This window comes from Elephantulus edwardii, unplaced genomic scaffold (genome assembly GCF_000299155.1).
Source record: "Elephantulus edwardii isolate Elephantulus edwardi_28Jun2011 unplaced genomic scaffold, EleEdw1.0 scaffold00024, whole genome shotgun sequence".
NCBI lineage: Eukaryota > Metazoa > Chordata > Mammalia > Macroscelidea > Macroscelididae > Elephantulus > Elephantulus edwardii.
The window spans coordinates 7,635,373-7,658,433 of NW_006399774.1; the positions used below are offsets into that span (position 1 = coordinate 7,635,373).

General features: G+C 45.4%; 1 protein-coding gene across 1 annotated transcript in view; it reads right to left on the reverse strand.

Annotated features, from left to right (window-relative positions):
- Positions 1-23,061, reverse strand: part of TFB1M (transcription factor B1, mitochondrial) — a 68,316-nt gene that overhangs the window by 22,380 nt on the left and 22,875 nt on the right. The window contains exons 3-5 of the mRNA XM_006882810.1: positions 17,913-18,021; positions 16,027-16,178; positions 5,892-6,011 (exon numbers count right to left, since the gene is read on the reverse strand). Of these exons, the coding sequence (XP_006882872.1) occupies positions 5,892-6,011; positions 16,027-16,178; positions 17,913-18,021 (381 nt within the window). The remainder of the gene's footprint in view (positions 1-5,891; positions 6,012-16,026; positions 16,179-17,912; positions 18,022-23,061) is intronic.

The window sequence follows — 23,061 nt, forward strand, 5'->3', positions numbered from 1 at the left end:
ACTCAACAACAAAAATGACATGAGCCACTCTCTCCTGGTTATTCACAAAGTGACTCTGGTGTTTCTGTTTCTCAGATCAGTTTACATTCTTATTTTGTACTCAAAAAGAATTTGAGGCAAGTAACAATAAAGTTGCAAATACAGTGACATAAAAAGTATAAAATCATTGATAAAAAGTAAAAGGCTAAAAGGTATAAAGACAAGTGGCCGGCATAAAAAGAAATATTCAAACCACCCCTGGCTGTAAAATGTGAAATTATTAATATGGTCCTTAGCTCAGCGCTCTCCAGCACAGGAGGAAGTCCTCACAGGTAGGCAGGACCACGCAGAGGAGGAGATGCTGCTGGTGCCCTGTCCACGGTCCTTCACTGGTCAGTGCAGCCGGCCGGGGCCCAGCTGCTCTGTGCTGGGTGCTGGTGCTCACACACTTGCAGTACCCTCCCACTGTTCTCCAGGAGGCACGAAGGTGTTAGCCATTTCCTTAGCTCTCTCTGGTCTCCAGCTACCTACCTGCAGTCATATGGTCTTCAAATCATCAACAGCTGTAGGACTGGGAGAACGAGAGAATGAGGAGAGAGAGGGAGAGAGAGGGGGCAGAGAAGAGGGGAGGGGAAGGGAGAGAGGGGAGAAGAGGGGAAGAGAGGGGAGGGGAGGGGAAGAGAGGGAGAAGGGGAGGAGAGGCAAGGGGAGGGGAGGGGAGGAGAGGAGAGGACAGGGGAGGGGAGGGGAGGAGAGGAAGTGACAAGCATGCTTCCTACTCTAAGTGGCAAGACTTGAGGAAGCCTGGAGCGAGCCCCTGGTGGAGCCACCTTGGTGATGGTGGTGGAGAGACTGTGGCAAGGTGTAAGCAGAGGAGCCCTGAGATAAAGGCTGCAGTTAGAAGTTTTGCTATTCTTGCCAGATAACTGAAAGAGAAGCCTACTTGTAACTGCTCTGAGGCAAATCTTGCTGCATGATTTGGATGTGACTGCTGAACTGAAACTACGACTTTTACTAACTAAAGAACTGTTTTTTGCTGTTAATCTGGCTTGGGACTCCAGGACCACCTGTGGCCTTATATTGTGAGATTTTTTTTTTCTTCTCCTACTTCCCAACTTATTTCCCTAATGACCTCCCCTTCTGATACCACACCTGTGAGTCTGTGAGTCAACAGTGAATGAACGAACCTCTTACTGTTGGTGTGTCTCTAGAGGTACCGTGGGACTGGGCCATGGGCTCTTTATCTACTTTCTGCTCTGGGCCCGTGAGGGGCTGTGCTATTCTCACTCCCTCTGGCCCTTTCAGAGAGATGTTCTCGGCCCTGTGCTCCCAGGGCCAACTCCTACTGTAACGAAGTGAAAACACAAAACTTATTTTAAAAAAACAAGAGGCTACCTTTTCTGTAATAGAATGAAAATGAACTAGTGAAGAGTTTGCACAGACTGAGTTCCACTAGTCACAACGTGATTCTAAGAGCTGCACGGAGGTTGAGCGTCTTGCCGCCAAGGCCTGACTGAATTAGTCTACCAGTGGCTCATCCACAGACGGGATCCCAGGCTCGGCCGTGGCTGCCAGGCCTTCGAGGCGGTTCAGACTCCTCGTGGCCCTGCCTCCTTTCAGCGCCACCCTCACGACCACAGCTGCGCTAAGCCATTGTTGCTGAGGGTGGTTATAAATAAGGCCTTTTTATGAAGTCACCAAAGAAATGCTCCAGATCTAATTCTCCGAGTTTTGACTGATAGTAAGTATTGAGCTTTAGTGAATCTCTTCTGCTCATCTATGGAAAATTAATCTCCCCTTCCTGATGCCCCAGGATCAGCCCGCACATCTACTGCAGCACTCAGCATATTTTATTTTGTGTAGAGGGAATTTGTGTCTACGACGCTGTCTTCTTGCTTTCTGAGCGATTTAGCCAGAGGGGGAGCCTTGTCTGGTTATTTTATTGTCCTTGTAAAAAAATCTCCCCATCCCTACTAAAGAAAATGAATTTTTAAAACGTTTGCTCATTTTAACAATCTGTCAAGGATTTGCAGCTCTCCTCAGTGCATCCCCGATCCGTCCTAACATGGTCAAATACTTCAGCGCAGCGGAGGCCCTGAGAGCAAAGTCCCTTCGGAACGGAAACATAATCCTGTGATTTATCATAATACACTCTTTCTCCTCCTCGATAACCGCTTTCCTGGATTACAATCACATCAGCTGCCTGGAAGCTTGTGTTAGTCACAATACGGTGGACTGTATGCATAAAAAATGGCAACAAATAAATTTAATCTGCCAAAAAAACAAGTATTCCTGAATGAATACAAAGAGAATCAAATGTATTGCTAGATAGCTTTTAAAAAAGGGGGAAAAAAAAGTATTTTCTTAAGGCCTTTATCTTTGAGGGGGGAAAATTAATTAACTAGCTATGTGTATAATTTACCCTTAAATAAAAGATAAAGTTGATAACACCACTCATTACCATCAAATACTCTCAGCCAGGCAACTAAAACCAAGAGTCAGAAACCTCTCACTCCAAGTACTCTAACATCTACTCTCAGAAATCTGTAAATTTCAGATATCCTTGAAGACTGTATAATGGTAATAAAAACAAACAAATCAAAGTAACTGCCCAAGAGTCTTACTCATAGTAATAACTGTGGTTACAAAAGCCTCCTAGTACAGTCAGTGGTTCCTGAGTAGCCTCAATGCCCTTGTGACTGTCTTTATTACAATGATCACCTGCACCTGAAACCACAGACATGGTAAATTTGATGACCCCCTAGAAGAAATATCCAGCCATCAAATCATGTCTAGGTCTAACCGCCTGGGAAGAAGTCATCTTCTACGTCTCTGAAACCATGAGATGCTCGAAGGAGGGGAGACTGGTGAGCTTCCTGAGCTTGTCCGACATCAGGAAGATGGACTGAACCACTGGGCTCCTCTCAACACTCAGCAACTCACAACAGAGCGTGGCGGGGGAGCTGCAGACAGCGTGGAGGCCACCCCGCCTCAGCTCACACGCGGGGCTCCAACTCTAGTGGGTAGGGCCCCCACCCCAAGTCTAGAAACCGCTCAGCAACCACCTGAACGATTTTCATTTCAACAGTTCATCTACATGTCTTCCACTTCACCTGAGGATTGTTCTCGACTTCACCTACTCCACTGCCATTATCAGAGATGTGCTACTGAATTAGATTGGGAAAAACCACGTGAGACTCCCTGAAAAAGAATAAAAGTGCCATGCCAGAAGACATGGAAAGACTCTCCTAAGAGGAAGAAGCTTGAATGGCCAACAGGCACACGAAGAAATGCTAAAAAGTCACTGGCAAAAAGAGAGATGCAAATCAGAACCACAGTGAGGTTAACTCACCCTTGTAGCAGTGGCAAAGTTTAACCGGAGAGCAAGCAATGAATGTTGGAGATGACGTGGAGAGAAGGTTGGAGAGGATGTGGAGAGACTGGAGCTCCATAGTTAGTGGACCGTACAACGGCACAGCCACCCTGGAAGGCAGTTTGGCACTTTGCAGAAAGCTAAATAGCAATTCCATAATACCCAGCCATTCCACTGCTAGGAATTTACCCGAAGACAAATGGAACTGAGATACAAACAGAAATTTATACGCCAGTGTTCACAGTAGCGTTATTCACATTAGCAAGAACAAGGAAACAGCCCAAATGCCCATCAACAAATGAATGGATTAAGAAATTGTGGAATACTATGCACAACTCAACAGCAATGATTTTTAAAAAGTATTTTATAACATACATGGACTGCTAGGAAAACAAACAGATTTATCTTGGAAAGGGTTAAACCGGGTGGCTCCTTGGAGGCAAGGATTCGGAGGCTCCGTCTAACATACTTTGGACATGTTGTGAGGAGAGACCGGTCCTTGGAGAGGGACATCATGCTTGGGAGGGTGGAGGGACAGCGCAGGAGAGGAAGGCCCTCTATGAGGTGGATTGATTCAGTGACTGGGATAATTGGGATGGGAGTGTCAGAGACAGTGCGATTGGCACAGGACAGAGCAGAGTTTAGGGCTGTTGTACATAGGGTCGCTATGAGTCTCAGGCGACTCGACGGCACATAACAACAACAACAACAAGAACATTTTATAACATGGAATATATAACATGGCTAGAGAGCATCATGCTGAGTGAACTTACTCATTCTCATAAGGACAAATACTGCATAAGAACATTATTATAAAACTAGAAGGATAACTAGTAAGAAGTGTACAAATATCCAACAAGAGAAGAGGGTAGTGGAAAAACCACTGGGAAGAGAGTTTGGTGGGCAGAGGGGGTTGGTGAAGGAATCAGAAAAGATCCAGTGGGGATCCGAAAAGACAGTGTAGCGGATATGGGTTAGTGGTGTTTAAACTTATAAGACACAATGTAACAAAAAAAAAAGTTCACTGTAATGAAAGACTATATAAAACTCAATGAAAATATTAAAAAGTGACAAGAGTCCAGAATAAGAGCTGCATAGTAAAGTGGTCTGGGGGATGGGGGACTGTATAACAATGAAAGAACTTTTTTTCCCCAAAGCAAAAAGCAAACTGCAAGGGAGGGGGAACAGGGTGGAAATGTGCAACTGGGGGGAAGGGGGACAGGGAGGAAAATGTGCAACCATGAATGAATGGATGGAAATCCAAGTTCTTGATAAACTTACAATAAAATCTCAATTAAAAAAAAAGGTGTCATGCATATTTTCTAGTACAATTCAATAAAACTTTTTCACACCATTGACCGTTTTTTTGTTTTTTTAAAGTGAAGGTTACACGGTGTAGAAGGCCCGTGAGTCTTGACGTCTTAGAGTTCTAGCAGCCAAGGATCAATGCCTGTTCCTCCCTAAGCCACGAAATGTCTGGATCCCCGCCAACGAACGGCCCCCTGCCCCATCACCCCCCTCTGCCCAGCGCTTTTCAGGCAGGTATGAAACACATGTTTAATGGAGAGAAAGACAAGTGAAGTGTTCCTGTGACGTGTTTTATAGGAATGCATTAAGTAGCAGGTTTGCTGCCATGGACACTACCTTTTTACTTTTAAGCAGATAAACCATTTCTGTAATTAGCACTTACACATCTATAATAAGCATAGAATCCATGTTATTATCTAATTATTTTTCCACAGGTAATTGACTTACCAAAAACGACTCTGACAAAACAAAGTCTTTAAAAACAGTGTGGGTGGGATGAGGGGAAATCAAATAAATAATGTCTGAATTAAGTTAGATGTCCCTGGTGACTGAGTGGTAAGGAGCTGCACTGCAAACCCAAAGGCACGTGGTTCAAATCCCTCAGCTGCTTCACGGGAGAAAGACGGGCAATTTCTTCCTGTGTGATTTACTGTCTCTGAAAACCCACTGGAGGGTCAGCTACGGGTTGGTTGTGACTCTTAACAACAACATCAGAAACTACATACACAAAATTGATTTGCTGAGTGTGTAACTGGTCTTTCCTTCCACACTGGGATGCTTTTAAGTAAAGACAGAAAAAGTGGGAGGAATAATAATAATAATAATAATAATGGCAGCAGTGCCATCAGAACAATGTGCATAAACAGATGCATTTAGTCACTCTATCAATGGGAGCAAAATCTGAAGGAAAACCACTCACACACTCAATTCTTATGGTCTGTATTCAAGAGAACCACAGAGGAAGTAAGATGGGCAATCTCCTCCCATGAGATTTATAGTTTCCTGGAAACCTGCCCGAGGGTAGGGTTTTGGGGTTTCTGAGTCAGGAGCCATAAGAGAAATGTTAGGGTCTGACATACACAGAAATCAAGGTTAGATCCTGCAGATAATTTGCAGTGACGCAAATAGGGAAGTAAAGACTACAGCTGAAATCTGATTTGGGTACATTAAAATCAATAAGCAAAACAAACAAACAAACAATAACCAAAACCACAAGAACCACAAGGCTCACCTCTGGTTTGGGGACAAAAGCTTGGCCTGGGATTGTAAAGAGGTGCTGCACACTGCAGAGGTACTGGGCCATGATGGACAGCCGACTCCGCTGCTGGCCTCCTGTGTTGGCCGTCAGTCGCTAGGGAAGAACAGAAAAGGATGTCAGCAAATAGGTGACTCAGCCCGGGCATGTAACGGGCGCCAACCCTCATGAATGTGAGGTGGACTTTTACAGACACACCACTGGAGAACAGGCTGGACAGACACCAAACTGGGGGAATACTTCCCCACAATGTCAACTGAGGGGTAACTTATGACGTGTGAATGACATCACACACAATGGGCTCAAAACATCTACTGAGAGGATGTCCCTGTCAGTGGCTGTGGGACTTTCAGAAGCCATTCCATTCTGTGTGAAAACAAGTTTCATTAAATATCTGATGAATGAACAATATTAGCAAGTACACTGAAGAACTAAAGATGTTTGCATATTTCTTTTTTAAAATTATCAGTATACAAATGAACATTTTTGATGGCAAGCTTTTTTCTTTTCTTTTAAAATGTAGATAAATTTGGAACCCCTGGAGAACTTGTCTACTTGAATGTTCTTGACTACTAAATTTTACAAAAACCTAGAGCTTTATTCCTTTAAACATTCAAATGATTTTTTAAAAATATAAGATCTATCTAAACTAATGCACAAATGCACACACCAGGCACTTCTTTCAAACCACCACCAACATTGCGGGGAGGCAGGAAATTTCCTTTCCCCATTGTCATCAAGACAATTCCAACTGCAAGTGAGCTTATAGGTCAGGGCAGAACTGTCCAGACGGTCTCCAAGGTTGTGACTTTAACAGAAATGGACTGCCCCTTTCTCCTAGTGGCTCGAACAGCTCACCTTCTGATGGACAGCAGCGATTCCCACCAGAGCTTCCTGAACTGCCCCTACTAATGACCAAAAATCACCCATGGCCTACAAACAGGTTCTGACGCAGTTACTCTCCAGTGGTTTCTGAGGCTGTAAATATTTCCCCCCCCTTTTTCTCCACTATTCATATAAGTCTCTCCCTATTTCCAAAAGTTTTAATCACTCCAAACAGGAACTCAGGGTTCCTTAAGGGATGATTCTCCACTTCCCTCTGGCCCTTGGTAAATACACATAAACAATTTTTTATTCCTCAAAAATGATTCTGTTGTGTGTAGACCTTTCCTCAGTTTACAATCGTGATCTTATTCTATAATAGGGGTTCTGATGGCAGAATCCGTAGGCAGCTGCCCTGCTAACCCAAAGGCCTTCCCTCTCTGGTGGTTCAAATCCCCCAGGGGTGCAGTAAGAGAGAGGCGGGAAATCTCCTGTTTGACTTAGAGCTTCGGAAACCCAATGGCAAGTCAGCTGTGAGCCATTTCCGACTCGAATATAAGGATTCTGCCTTTTTATAATACCCTAACAGTGCTATTGTGACTGACTTATGTCACACAGCACTATCTGTTCTAGATTCATCCATGTTTGCATTATTTCACTAATTCTGGGTAGTTTCTTAGCAATGCATTTTATCTTACTGCGTGAATGCACCATGGTTTCTCTAGCCACTTGACGACTGATGGACAATGGGGTTGCTTCTGTCTCTCCGCTAAATCTTCATGAGTGGAGACAGCCTACTTTCCCCCCTTTCAGTAGCGGACGGATTCAAACCACTGACCTTTCCCTTAGCAGTGCAACATGCGATGGATGCACCACCCAAACTCCCTTAAGAGAACACAGTGTAGAGTGAAAATGGCTTTTCTATGCTCTAGAAAACTCCAAGAGGTGTGTAATGCATGTTATTGCTGCGGTTTGCAAGTACCCTGGGAGTAAGTTAATGTATTGAAATTATTCGGACAGTGGGTTCCAAGTAAGTGACAAGGACCTGCAGGAAACAAGGCAGAAGATTTTTTCTAATTGAAATGCAAAACCAAGAAATGTACATACTCGCAAATACTGACTGAAGTGAAATGGCAAGTTTATGCATCAAATGGTAAAAAATAATGTGGTGGTGTTTTGTTTTTTTTTCTCCCTTCTTTGAGTTTTACCATAAGGGAGCTCTGTTGGCCAAGTCCACAGGAGCTGTGTGGCTAACTCACAGGCCAAACCCATCTAGTGGTTCAAATCCGCCAGAGGCCCCTTGAGAGGATGCTGGACAATCTTTCCTCATGCTGTTCACGACCTTGGAAAGCAAACGGTTGGAGCGTCAGTTATGAGTCAGCTCAGCCCCAGGGAGTGAGGGGGGATGCCATTCCACCACCAGTACAACATTCAAAACTGCTAGAAACACTTAACAACGTGCCATTCAAGGCTGATCTACACAGTTAAAATCTAGCAAGGACATAATAACAAAATTATAAAACAAACCCAAAATAAAATGTCCACATTTGGAAATTAGCCTTCATTTAGATTTGGATCCTCTTCCTAGATATCTGCACTGACTATTTCACCTTAGGTTTGGAAAATGAACTTCTGCTGGTAGGCTGAAAGGATCTTCAAACGTCATTTTATTCAGAAAGCAAACCTGAGAGGTACAGTTTTTAAAGCTTCCTAATTGAGCGCTGGTGGCCTAGTGGCAAGAAGCTGTGTTGCAATCCCAGCCAGCTATGGGTCCGTCCTTACTCTATGGCACACAACAACAACAACAACAACAACAACAACAACTTGATAGAGGGAGCACTGGAGGCCTAGTAGTAAGAAGCTGCGCTGCAATCCTAAAGGCACATGGTTCGAATCCACCAGCTGCTCTGTGGGAGAAGGATGGGCAATCTCCTCCCTTGAGATTTACTGCCTCTGAAAACATGTTGGAGGGTCAGCCATGGGTCAGTTCTGACTTGACAGCACACAACAACAATAACAATTTGATATAATAATACCCCATGGACTGCCAAAAAAAAAAAAAACAACCCACAACAACACACAAATCAATGAGTTTTGGAAGCAGTGAAGTCAGAGCACTGCTTAGACACAAGGATGGGAAGACTTTGTCACATAGACTTTGAGCCTGTTCTCAGAAGGGGCTGTAGGTGCCACCAAGTGACCCTCTGGACAAACGGTGTGAGCCTTGCCCTACCCCACACCGTCCTCCGGGTCCCGATACGCTTGAGCCTGTCGTGACAGCCACAGTGTCGATTCAGTTGTCTGAGGGTCTTCTTCCACTTTTTGACCCTCCACCTTTCTCAGCATGCTGTCTTTCTCCAAGGAGAACCCAACCAACCTTGGAAACCAAATGGATGAAGGGTCAGTTGTGAGTCAGCTCAACCCCAGGGAATGAGGGAGAAGCTAGTCCTTGGAAAAGGACAGCATGCTTGAAAGCAGAGAGTCAACGCATGAGTGGGAGACCCTCAACAAGACGGCTGACACAGTGACGCCAACAGGTGTGAGCAGAGAGGAGCGGTTAGGAGGACGGCGCGGGGCTGGCCCTGGCCTTGTTCTGCTTCACACCAGGACGCTATGAATCAGAGCCACTCTGTGGCAGCTGAAACCTACTTCCTCTGGAGTACAACACACCCCACACTCACGGGGTCCACCACCCTGCCCCGTGATCCTGGCCCACCCATCTCTGCAGCAGATACACCCAGGCTGTGGGGATGAAAACACATGAACCATATATTTTAATGTAACAAAATACCTGCCTTAAAGCTGGAACTTGACACTGTCTGTGTGTCTTTTAATGTGTATGAGCTGAACGCTTCCATTCAGATCCTGTGGCTTCCGAGGAAAAAATTATAAGGGGACCAAGGTCACTTATTAACGAAAAACTTAAGGAAAAGACCATAAACTTTGGAAAAAGATTTCATTAAAAGCTAGCATAAGCATTAAATGGTTATCAATGATTTGAGCTTGTAGTGCTTTTGCGGCAATAGGTAGACCATTGGTAAAGCTCTGAAAATGCACTGTCCACCACAAGATAGACAGTTTAAACGGCAAAAGGTCAGGAAAGCAAAGCAGCTAATTTTTTAGTAAAAGGGAACCTCTGACTCTTGAGGTTTTTTAAAAAAAGCATTCAGACTGAGTAGGAGAAAAACAAAGGGCCAAAGATTCCTCAAGGGCAGTGTTATTTTCTTTCTTTTATTCATTTAAAAGGATTTTAAGTGTAAGTGGGAAAAATTAGGCCTGCACTTGCTGGGGAGCCCAGTCAAGGCCCAGGGATAATGAGACTCACAGAAGCAGCCCCCTCCCTGCCAGGAATGTGACCCTCAGACAGCAGGGTCCCTGGAGATGGCAGGAGATGAAGAGGCTACTGCTGGAGCCAGAGAGCAGAGACCAGAGGTCCAGCAGTAGACAGGGCAGAACCCCATGACTCCAGCAGGAAACCCATGACCTGCGTTCAAGTTCAGCCTTCCCTTTACTCCCACGTAACCCCTCGGAGGACAGTAAGCTACTCCGAGCCTCAGTTTTGTCATCTATAAAATGAGGTGAGAAGAGACGATTGCTAAGGTCTCATTTACTGATGGGCAGGCCGATCCTATTCAGGGAACTGGAACTTGACCCTGTGTGTCTTTGAACATGTATGAGCTGAACGCTTCCATTTAGATCCTGAGGCCCCGGCGGAAAGAGTGGAAGGGGACCAAGGTCATTTATTTTATTCTGTTTCAGAACTCACAAAGCCCACCATTATAGTGATGCTTCAAAAACAACAGCCAAAACCAATTTCTGCAGACAAAATATAAAATGATAAAAGCAGGCAGTCGCTAGCTGAACACAGGGTGCTGTTCCGACGACTCTGTCCTAAAGTGGTTCTGATCGCAGTGGAACACCTCATTTTTTTGGTCTACATTTCCACTATGACTGCCTCTTTCTATCAGCATCTTTATAAATCTGTTCTGTCTTGGACTCTGGGGGCTGGAAACATAGCAAGTCACTGATAAGCTTTCACACTGTATGCTATATACTTTGTCCAAGCAAAACTCAGTGCAATTCCTTGTAAGGCATACATGGAGTGAAGTGGAGGCTGACACGTATGCCGGGAGCAGGTGGCATGCCACCGTCAGACAGGGTGCAGATGCGTCAACACAGCTCTGCTTCCCTCCGCCTGCCGACCCTCTGCCGGGGCCGTGAAGACATCAGCAAAGGCCCGGTGCTCCCCACACAGCTAACCTCCACCATCACAGACGACATATAAACGCTTCTCGGCACTCACAGCCAAAACAGTACTAAACTTGGGGTTTTTTTTTTTGTTAAAGGAAAATAATTACACATGCTGTAGTTGAGTCAACACTGTTATTAATAATTCAAGTGATGTCCTGAGTCGCTGAAATGCTACTCCAGCTCTCAAGTCTCTGCTCCCTTGGAATTCCCCCAAAGAATTAGAAGGTTTGGTATTTTTCATCTTTCCTGTGTTATGTAAGAACAGAAATAACATAATCATCATGTCGGCAGGGCAAAGACATTCACCGACAAATGCAAAAGTTGAGAAAGCAATGAAGAAAGCCGTCAGCATGAGCCCAATTCATGGTGACCTGACAGACTGGGCCATTCGTGAAGTGGGGAGAGCCTCATGGAAATGGGGTGTCATAACAGGGCTCCTAACAAAGCAAACAGTCCCACATTTCTCAGGAGGAAAAGTCCATGGCTGCTGAGAAACAAGAATTTTATGTGCAAATACACTAAACAAAACAGAATTTCCCACCCTCAGCACCAGGGACACTAGGCTGAAAACATTGGGTTTTCTGGCTGGTTGGGGAGCAGAGGCAGGAGACATGGGGAGCGCTGAAAACTGTTTACATCACGAGGTGCCAGCAGGGTCCCCAGCTGTGACAATCAACAATGCCCGGAGACAGGGCTGACAGTCTTCTTTAGAATCAGATGTTAAAAGGGAACAGCGCTAAATAGATGCCAAATGATGAAATCCTTAACGATTATTTGAGACAAAGTATCGAAAGAACTGGACTCATGTATTACATAGTCTGCTCTAGAGGAGACGCAATATGGATTACTTCTCACCATCAAGGTGATAAAAATCCTCTTCACTGGGCCATACGCAACACCAAGATAGGTGGAGAAGATGGAAAAAGCAACACCATGATAGGTGGAGAAGATGGAAAAAGCAACACCACGATAGGTGGAGAAGGCTGAAATTATCAGCGATTTCATCTTCCTTGGCTTCACAATCGGTACACCTGGCACCAGCAGTCAGGAGATCAGGAGACAGACTGAATCGAGCAAGTTCACTGTCAGGGATCTCTCCAAAGTACTGAGGAGCAATGGTGTTAGTTGGAGGACTCAGGTGTGCCTGATTCAAGCCAAGGTCTTTCCACTCACTCGTTATGCATCTGAGAGCCGGATAAAGGATAAAGATGACAGAAGAAGAATCAACGTCTTTGAACTGTGATGCTGGAAAAGCAAGGGACATCACGCTTGGAGGAGTGGAGGGTCAGTGAAACAGGGGAGACCCTCAATGAGACGGACTGACACAATGACGTCAGCAATGGGCTCAAGTGTGTCAGAAATGACGAGGATGGCTCTGGGTCAGACAGGGTTCAGATCTGTTATTTATTCACAGGGTTGCTAGAAGTCCAACCAGACTTGATGGCAGGAGTGACATTGACTTCCTAAACAACATGCCTCCAGAAACCCTATGAACTTTCATAAATGTTGATAGTTTGAAAGGGGTTTTAAGCCCTTTGTTCATAGGGTCACTGTGAGTCGTGCTCGACTCAAAGGCAATCAACAACAACTAGAACAAAAACTTAAGAGGAACTCTGTATCAAATTTTGTATAGACACAACTATGAAACTGAATAAAGTCTATGAAAGTATAGCTTTTAAACTGGGCATCAGGCCATGCAGGACCGTGACCCCACAGAGGAGGAGAGGAAGTGAGTGTCATGAAGCCCAGCTGAGCACCTGGAGCGATTCCCAGGCCCCCACACAGGGAGGGGGACAGAGAGCCAGGGGCTTGCTGATAAGAGATACGGTGCTGTGATTCCAACCCACAGGACCCGTGTGACAGACCCGAACTGACTGTTGGCACAGCTCCCTAGGTGTGAAGCTGACGGGAGCAGATGACGAGGGCTTCTCCCCTGTGGAACTAGGACTGAACTCTCGACTCTTTGGTCAGCAGGTAGAGTGCTTCAACTTTACACCACCAGGGCTCCTTTCGGGAGGCTTTAGCCCAATCCATTACTGTGGCCTCTGTGGGATTTCGGACGCTGTGAGCTGAACAGGAGGAGATTGCCCATCTTTCTCCCGCAGAGCCGCTGCTGCTGGGTTCAAACCACCTGAGAGGTGCCGCCTTTGGGTCAGTCCTGCATCTCCCCACAGACCTAACTACCAATGTGCCACGCAGGGGGCAAAGGCAGGATGCGTGAGGGAGAGGACCAGGGAGAAGTGAAATGAGAGGAAGGTTCTAGAAGCTTTGAGAGGGTAAGAAAAGAGTATCTTCATCATTTCAGGATATTCTGTAAATTTAAGAATGCCTCCTATTGGTCTCTGGTGCGTTCCCCAAGAGACAAGGTCTGGGAGCTCCCCAAGCTTACATTTGAACTTTCCCTGCTTTGAATAAGCTGCCCCCTCTGCGCCTCCCCCCAGCCTTCACCTGTGATCTCCAGCCGTTTATGGATTCAACTGACCCAGCTAGCCAGACAAATCATGTTCCCAGTGAAGGTGAAAGTGGAAAAATCAGAGTTGGAGAGGGTCAAGGTCCGGAACCAACTGGATGCTGTTCTGCAGTGTCTGCTGGAGAAGAGCTGCATGGACAGAGAGCGTCTAGATGAAGAAGCTGGGAAGACACCCTCAGACGCCCACAAGGACTGCTCCGTTGCAGCCACTGCCAAACGGCCATCTGCCCACTTCCCCCACCAGCGGCGTAACAGAGGAGGGAGACGGATGATGGGCTGGCCGAGGGAGGGCCCCAGCGATCCAACACATATATGATCAAGCTGTCTGACCGGAGTGTGGAAGGGCATCCATGAAAGAGTGGAAGCCCCTCAAGGCCATGGATTACCATGAGTAACAGTAACAGTGACCTTGAGCACGTCAGAGCTCCTGAGGGCGGCACAGGTCAGGACAAGGTTTAGATCTGTTGTTCTCAGGGTCACTATGAGTCACAGTCACCTTGATGACATCTCATGACAAAACTTAGGACCTTCTGAAGTACATCACAGGGTCTGAAGTACATCACAGGGTCTGAAGTACATCACCGGGTCTCAAGTACACCACCGGGTCTCAAGTACACCACCAGGTCTGAAGTACAACACCGGGTCTCAAGTACATCACCGGGTCTGAAGTACATCACAGGGTCTGTCTCCCAAGGCCCTTGTCGGTAGATGTGAACCATAAACTTCTTTATTAATCTGTTAACTGCTTAACTATTTGGGCCATCCTCAAAGTCACATATGTTTTCTATGACTTTCTCTCTTTACATAACAGAATAGATTTTCCTATTTAAAAAGTACATACAGGGAGCTCTGGTGGCCCACTGGGTAAGGAGTTGTGCTGCCAACCCAAAAGCCGGCAGTTTGAATCCACTAGCTGCTCTGCAGGAGAAAGGCGGCCAATCTCTTCCCTTGGGCTTTGGTGGCGGTGTTGGGGCTACATCTCCTATGACTCACAGCGGCTCTCTGACCTCAGATCTGAACTTTTCCCTGTTCTGCTCTATCCTCAGGACCTCTGCTCTGCTCGGGACCACGTGGCCACTACGTCAATCTGTCCTGTGGAGGGTCTTCCTTTCTTTCTCTGACCTTCCACAGTGAAATCCCACTGGAGGGTCAGCGATGAGTCAGTTCCAGCTTGGTAACAATGAGTGAGCTGTTAGTTTTACTCAGTGTGGTCTACCGAAAGGAGCCTCAGTGGCACAAGGGTTAAAATATCTGATCGCTAACAAATGGTTGTACATAGATTGAGACTGTTAACAACTTTAGTCTGCTTGGCTCCACAGTCAACACTTGGCAACAGCAGCCAGGAAATGAAAAAATGTATTGTGATGGGAAAGTCTGTTGTTAGGGAACTCTCCAAAGTACTGAAGAGCAATAGTGTCTCTCTGGAGACTAAGGTGAGTCTGATGCAGGCCATGGTCTTTGCTATCACTTGTTATGCATCAGAGAGTTGGACAAAGATTAAGGAGGATAGAAGGAGAATTGATGCCTTTGAGCTGTGGTGCTGGAGAAGAGTATTGAAGGTACCATGGACTGCTAGGAAAACAAACAGATTCATCCTGGAAACAGTTAAACCGGGAGGCTCCCTGGAGGCAAGGATTCTGAGGCTCTGTCTAACATACTTTGGACATGTTATAAGGAGGGACAGGTCCTTGGAGAGGGACATCATGCTTGGGAGGGTGGAGGGACGGCGCAGAAGAGGAAGGCCCTCTATGAGGTAGACTGATTCAGTGACTGTGATAATCGGGATGGGAGTGTCAGAGACAATGAGATTGGCACAGGACAGAGAAAAGTTTAGGGCTGTTATACATAGGGTCGCTATGAGTTGCAAGCGACTCGACAGCACATAACAACAAGAAGTGGTTGTCAGTTTGACTCCACTGGCCACTCCATGTAGAAGGTGTGGCAATCTGCTTCTGCAGAGGTTTACAGGCTCAGAATCCCTACACGGAAGCTTTACTCTCTCGCACAGAATCGCAGTGAGAATGACCGGACACCAGTGAGCTGCTTGTGTCCTATACTCTGCAGTCCCTTCCTGCCCCTCAGCAGATGGAAAGCTGTCCTCGCTCGCCCTGAAGCCGGCTTTCCAGAGCATGGACACTAAGCTGTGGGCCAGCCGAGCACAGTGGGCTCAGCTGAAGTGCAGGAGAAGGGAAGGTCTAAACAGACTGCATAATCACAGCGACCCAAGCCCTTCTCGGCTCCCACGCGTGACCATGTTCCATACTGATAACCCTGCTGAGTGCAAATCATCAACGCTCACTGTTCTCCCCTCAGTCCCTCTTTACGGATGCACGGGTGGCACCTCGCGGGTTCCAGTTCTCTGTTCACCGCACAGCCTTCACCATGAGACCCCACCGTTCAGTGTCCCCAGGGCGCTCACGGCAGCCACCTCCATCATCAGCTCTCTTTTTCTGCATGGACAATGCAGTATTAACTTAGAAAACAGTCTGTGATAAAAACACAGTATTATTTTGTTTTAGAATTTGACCATGGGACGAAATAGCCATGGAAAGACCCTGTGAAACTTACCTCTGCCACTTCCTTTTGAAAGGTTAAGGTCATTTGGGTTCTCCCGTAAGCAAAGGGCCCATTTCGAGAGGAAACATTCTCCAGCCACTTGATAATCAATGGAGTTGATACACTAAAAGGCAGGTTCCCGATAATGTGGATATTTGGTGGGTCTGCTTAGCAAAGAGGAAAAACACAATAAAATGATTTCATCAATATAGTCTTAATACAATTTTAGTTAATTCTAAAGTCAAACTTAATAGTATCACACTAAAATATCAGAAATACATTGGTGACTATTTTTCAGTCCATTTATTTTTCCAAAGCAATGTCTTCTCACCAGGAAGACATATATGAGTAAGGAAGAATATTCTAGTTAACTAGTTTTGTGGCAGGAAGAGGCCTCAGCATTTCTAGCTCAGGAAACACATGAAAGAGAGTTTGTTTGAGGGAAAAGATCATTTCGCTTTGAATGCAATGAGTTTCAAATACATCCGAAGGTGAGACACGCAGGAGTGGGGTACAGTCTTGATAACAAAGGTTGAAGGTCACCAGTGTGCAATTTTTTGGGCAAAGCCAAGTTGACTTGAAGTGACCCCAAATGACAGAGAACTGCCCAGAGGTTTACCTGGATAACCCTAAGCCAATGGCCAGGCCTTTCTCCCAAGGAACCACTGTTTGGGTTTGACCTTTACTTAACAGTCTAGTGTTTAATCACTGCGGCACCAGGGCTCCCTGACTGCTATACACAGGTGGCAAAGGAAGGCACAGGAGTGAAGTAATCCAGGTCAATATGCAACATAAAAGGAGGTGCCAGGTATTTCAGGGTTGATTAATTTTATAAAATATTATGAAGAGAGCAACTGTATGAAACATAATGTGAATGAAGACAATGTGAAAAACCATGCATATGAACTTTGTAAGCAAAGCAGTATAAAGAAAATTCATTTTAGAAAAAATTTAAAAAAATAAAGAGAATGTGCCCGAGAAGAAATTCTCAGAAACCACAGCAGATGAGGAGCTAGGGAATGAATAGTCACCAGCAAAGGACAGCGAAGAGAGAGCTCAGAGCAGTGTGAGACGCAATGCGAGGGGCAGTAAAGGGGGCAGGGAAGACAGAGCAGAGGCAAAGCCAGAGGGACACCTGCGGTGAGAAGGGGCGGGACAGTCCAGAGGGCACGTGATGGGGACACTGCTGCTGCTCTGAGCAGCCTGGCTGTGGGGACATCAAAGCTCTGTCCCCTGTGTCTGAGCGCTTTTCACAGGCAAGAGACACCCTCTCTGCATCTGTGTTCCAAAGCGCTGGCATGAGCAGGTCCCCAAGGGAGGCTCTCCATAAAGGAAGACGAGTCACTGAGCGCACGGGACAGTGAGGGAGGAAGATTCAGAACAGCCTGGGTGTGGCTGGGTTTATCGGGGCCTCCTTTTCAAAAAAACACTTCACAGCTCATCTCTTCAATGACATGGGCATGTGACACAACACTTTATTTGCACAGAACCCAGAACATTTGAGAAGCTAAGAAAAATAAATGTGAATTAAGAAAAAGTAACTGATAGTGGAGTGTACTTAGGGCGGGGGGATTGTATACCAATGAAGGAATTTTTCTTTTACTTTTCAAAGAAAAGAGTGAACTGGGGTGGGGTGGGAAGCGGCAGGCAAGGAGAAAATGCAACAATGAATGAGTGGAAATAAGAAAATCTCTGTAAATGTTTATTAAAATGAATAATTTATTTTTTAAAAAATAAAAAGTAACTGAAGCTCATATTTTAGGGAAAAAGTAGTAAAGCAGAAAAAAAATCACAACGCATATTTCCTATCTAATTCTACACTGTTAATTTTCTGCCTATAAATATTTAAGCACAGTAATTGCAAAAGGAAATTGAAAAACTAGAGTTGAGGCACTTACCGTCCTCCCACTGTCTTTTAAGAGTTTCTGGAAAAGCGTTTTCTGTCCTAAATGTCAGCACATCTCCATGGACAATCCGCAGTTTCCCAGGCGCAGCTTCAGAAAGCATCTATTTACAAAAAGGTCCAGACAGTGAGCTCGCTTGGCTGCGAGAATAAGGACGAGAAGGTCCCACCTCACACCTGTGCATCATCGGATCAATCCAGAAAGCCAGAGACTGACCATTAATGAACTACTGACGTCATGGTCATGGCCACAGAGAATTGTGAAGTGTCACATTTAACACAGAGAGGACTACAGAGATCGTAACGAATACGGTGTAAGAGTTTATAATTTCACAAATAATTCATCAATGTAATGTTACCCTCTCAAAGTTTGTATTTCTGTATATATTCTGTATTTGCTCAACTTCTGGTGATAAAGTGTATTTTTAAAGTAAAGAATAAAAAAAACCCCAACCATCCCCTCAAACTCACTGTCACCAAGTCAGAAGTGACTTCACTGCTGACCCTCCAGTGGGTTTTCAGAGGCTGTAACTTTTTGTGAGTAGACTGCTCATCTTTCTCCCCAGAAGCAACTGGTGGATTTGAACCATCCGTATTAGGGCTGGCAACACAACTTCTTACCCACTAAGCCATCAGAGCACCCTCAATGAAATACTAAAGATATAATGAAATATCAAGATGTATGAGTAAACCATGTATGTTGTTGCTGAGTACCAGCGAGTCGCAACCCATTCACAGCTGACCCTCCGGCGGGTTGTCAGAGGGAGTTTATCACATGAGAGGAGACTTCCCATCTTTTTTCTGGGGAGCAGCTGGTGGATTTGAACTGTGTACCTCAGGGTTGCCAGCATGACTCCTTAACACTAGGCCACCACAGTTCCCTAAAACACGTATGCTGTCACTATTGCTATGTGCCATCAAGTTGAGTATGACCCATAGTGACCTATCAACAACAGATCCAAATCTTGTCCTATCCTGTGCCACAATTTCTGTCACACTAGAGCCCATGTATAAGATGAGCTTAATTCACATTAAATCTTTACCACCTATATTAATTTCAAAACAAAATCCCACCAACCGCTGTGAAGTCTGTCCTGACTCCTGGCAACCCTCCCTTGGGTTTCCAAGCCTGTGAACCTGCCATCCACAGGAGACTGTGCCATCCTCACCCTGCAAAGCAGCTGTGGGTGTGTTCCAACTGCCCAGCACGTAGCACATCGCATCAGAGCGAGTGTATGTAGGGCCCTGTCAAAGCCCAGCTGCTCTCGGAGTCACTGCCCTGACCAGCTTGGCCCCAAGGCTAACAGTCCAGGAGCCAGGGAATTCCCCCGCACCACACAGGCCTCCTCACAGATGCCTCTCCCTCCTTTTCTACCTTCCAACCTTTTGCTTCCCCTCATCAGTCAAGAGAGACCACCTTTGTTGACCATTTCCCCTTCTCCTTTTTATCCACTTTAGCATCATACTTAGAAAATGCTGCTAAAGTATGAAAGTGCTGGCGCTGTTCCAAGAAGAGGCTTTGCTCTAAGACACCTATAAATTCATACTGCATTCAGTGCCCTCATTCCCAGACCAGGATTTGATTCCTGAAGTCCTTTGTGAAAAACAAAGTCCCGAAGCTTATAACGTTTGAAATGCAAGAGTGGAGTGGGGCAAGTAGTCATAGGATCAAAAAGTCCTTTTAGCCTCTCTTCAAGCTCAACTTGCAGGCAAACTAGACAGGTCTATCAGTTGAACAGTAACACCCCGGGGATGCAAGTCCTTAGAGCCCATCAACTCCATGAGATCTAAAGCATTTGCTCAGGGAGAAAGGCCAGGAGGCTGGAAAGGAAAGGAAGGAAGGACAAACCGAAACGGTGAATGAAGTAGGAAGTGTGAAAAGTGATGTGATGTTGTAGGAACTGTAATCACTGTCACAAAACCAAATATGGATGAACAGCTGCATGGAGAGCCAAGGAGCTCTGTAATTTTCATGCAAATCACAATAAAAAGTGTGAAAGGGTAAGAAAGAACATCACTGCTAAAGGCACAGCGATTCCCTCCTGACTCAGGGGGCTCGGCCCCCACCACCCCACAGGTTTCCCCACAGCCACGGACAGCAGGCCCAAAGGGACCCTGCCCCGAGCACGCTACTTCCACGTCTCTGGCTCAGCTGAGGCTGGCCTCCCTCTCCTAACAGGCTCTCCTTGGCCAAGTGATGGACCTGGGTGGAAGACACAGAGAGGCACCCCAGATACCAGAGAGGGGACACTGGGACCACGAGGGGGTCCGACAGGCCATTGCCCCTGTCAAGATGGCACCCCGTACGCACCGCTTTGTAGCACGAACAACCCCTCACACTGCAATTCTTCACCTACAGTTTCACTCTGCAGCCACAGATGCGCCTTGAGGACAGTGGGTGGGGGTCTCTCACCCCCCACGTGTCCCCCGCTGCGCCAGCAGCACCTACTGAGCACTTAAAGCTCTTCTGCTTGTTTTGATGTTTTGTCATTTTGGGCTTTTGCTCTTGTTAACTTTACAGTCGGGGGGTGGGGGGGAGAATGCTTAAATATACTCAAATAGATTTAAAAATGCAGTAACAAGTCCTTGGATAAGGACATCATGTTTGGAAGGGTGGAGGGACAGTGCAGGAGAAGATCCCAGATGAGACGGACTGGGCACAGTAACTGGGGTAATGGCAGGAGGTGTGCTGGAGACGTTGACAGTGGCTCAGGACAGGGCAGGCTTCAGAGATGCTGTGCATGTACGGTTGCCATGAGTGTAAGTCGACCCAATGGTACAGAACAACAACAAAACCACCCAACTGCTACAGAGCAGAGCTGCGCTCCAATTTTCAAGGGTTACCTCTCAGAGGTAGTTCAATCAGCATTTCTTCCAAGGTACATCTGGGTGGCCTTGAACCACTAACCTTGAGATTAGTAGTTGAGCAGTCAGTTATCTGTATGACCCAAGGTGCCCTCCAAGCATAATAAAACCCCCAGCAACCCACGGCCATCAAGCTGGTTCTGGCTTTGAGGAGGTTTGTATGTTGGCAGTGGTCCACAGGATGTCCAAGTTGGTAATATTCACAGAATCGGGCCACCACATCTCTCACCTGGAGAGTGGCTAGTGGGATTGAAACGACCTTGACTTACAGTTAGCTGACAAGCATTTAAGCACCAGGGCTACCTCCCCATCTCACTCCCTGCCATCCACTTGATTCTGACTCATATCAACCCTTAACTGGGGCTGTAAGTCTTAACAGGAGGCGGTGGCCTATCCTTTTCCATGAAGCTGCACAACCTTTGGTTACCATGGCAAAGCACAGCTGACTGCGCCACCATCCCTCTAACCCAGCACACTGCAGGTGGGTAACACGTGTTTAGTAAGTAGATGAATAGGTGAATGACCAAACGGTATTCTTCTTCCTCTGAGGTCAGAAACTTCTGTTAGTCTTTGAAGCATATGGCTCCCAGAATCCTCTGGGTCAGGAAACTCACAAAGACGTACTTTGCTAACAAAACAGAATTATACAATTAATGTTTCAAAAACATGGAGCCGAAATACCTGTATTGTTAAGAAGCCAAACATTTAACTTTAGGAAATACATGTTTTGGTATCTTAAACCATGAAAATAAAGCAAAAATAAATGTCTACCTCTAATATTAATTTTCTTATAGATTATTACAAAGTGCCATTATTAGTTCAATCTATCTGCTTTATTGTTTGAACATTTAGTCTACGTTCCAGACACTAAACCTTAGAAAACATAACAGTCTCAATACATTTTAAAAAGTCCTCTTTGGCTATCCCAAACTCTTTGGCTCTCTCTAACTGTATGAAAACTTCATATTTAATGACAGCATTTACTGTCAATAGAAAACTCTAGAATATTTTCCTATAATTATACTTTACATAATTAAAACACCATAAATTAGCATACCACAAAAGCTTATGCTTCATGATGTCAATATATAGCAGTAATTACTAAGTGGGTCTAAAGTAAAATAAAATAATGTAAATTTAGCTCGTTAGCATTCAGTACTCCCTCTGATACTTAAGCGTACTTGAAACACTAATTATTCCCACCAAGAGAGACAATGGGGCATGTCAGAAAACTCATACAATACAGCATACCTTCTTTTTCCTAAGTTTAAAATTCAATTTTTATTTTGTGTGGCTACCCTTTTGGGTCTGAATCTTAGTAAATGATTAACCAAACCCTATTCACTAAAAGGGAGCTGGGGTGGCTTAGTGGTCAGGAGCTGTGCTGCCAACCTGAAGGTACGCAGTTCGAATCCACCAGCTGCTCGGTGGGAGAGAGATAGGCAGTCTCCGCCTGTGGCACTGACTGCCTCTCTACATCCACTGGAGGGCTGGTTCCATCTTGAAAGTACACAGTAACTTTGGGGTGGGATTATTCCCTTTCACAGCCCTATCAAAAGAGCTGATTTTACTCAGCATTTCTTAAACTGAAAGAACCTAAGAATAAATTCAAGCCATGAGTTGCAATGCTTAAAGATGCTATGGGAAGAATACAGAATGATTCAAGAAGCATTAAAAGAAGATGGATTATACTGAGACACTGTATCAAAAAGAAGTGGTAGACACAGAAGAATTTCAAGAAACAACATATGAGCAAAAGGCAATGGAGATGAAGGAGGAAGTTCAGGGTGTGCTGAAGGATGTGGTAAAAAATAAAGCCCCAGGAATTGATGGAATACCAACTGACATATTTCAGCAAACAGAAGCTACCCTGCATGTGCTCACCAAGTTGTGCCAAGAAATCTGGAGGACAAACAGTTGGCCAGCTGATTGGAGAGATCCATATCTATTCCCATTAAAAAAAACAAACACGTGACCCTAGAGTTGTGGAAATTATAGAACAATACCGCTAATATCACACACTAGTAAAATCCTACTAAAGATTAACCAGAGAAGACTTGAACAGTACGTTGGCAGAGAATGACCAGAAATACAGGCTGTGTTTAGAAGAGGTTGTGGCGTTAGGGACATTATTACCAAAGTCAGATGGATTTGGCAAAAAAACAGAGTACCAGAAGAATGTCTAGCTGCGTTTCATTGACTATGCAAAGGCTTTTGACTGTGTGAATCACAATAAATTGTGGCTAACCTTGAGGAAAAAGGCAATCTCAGAACACCTG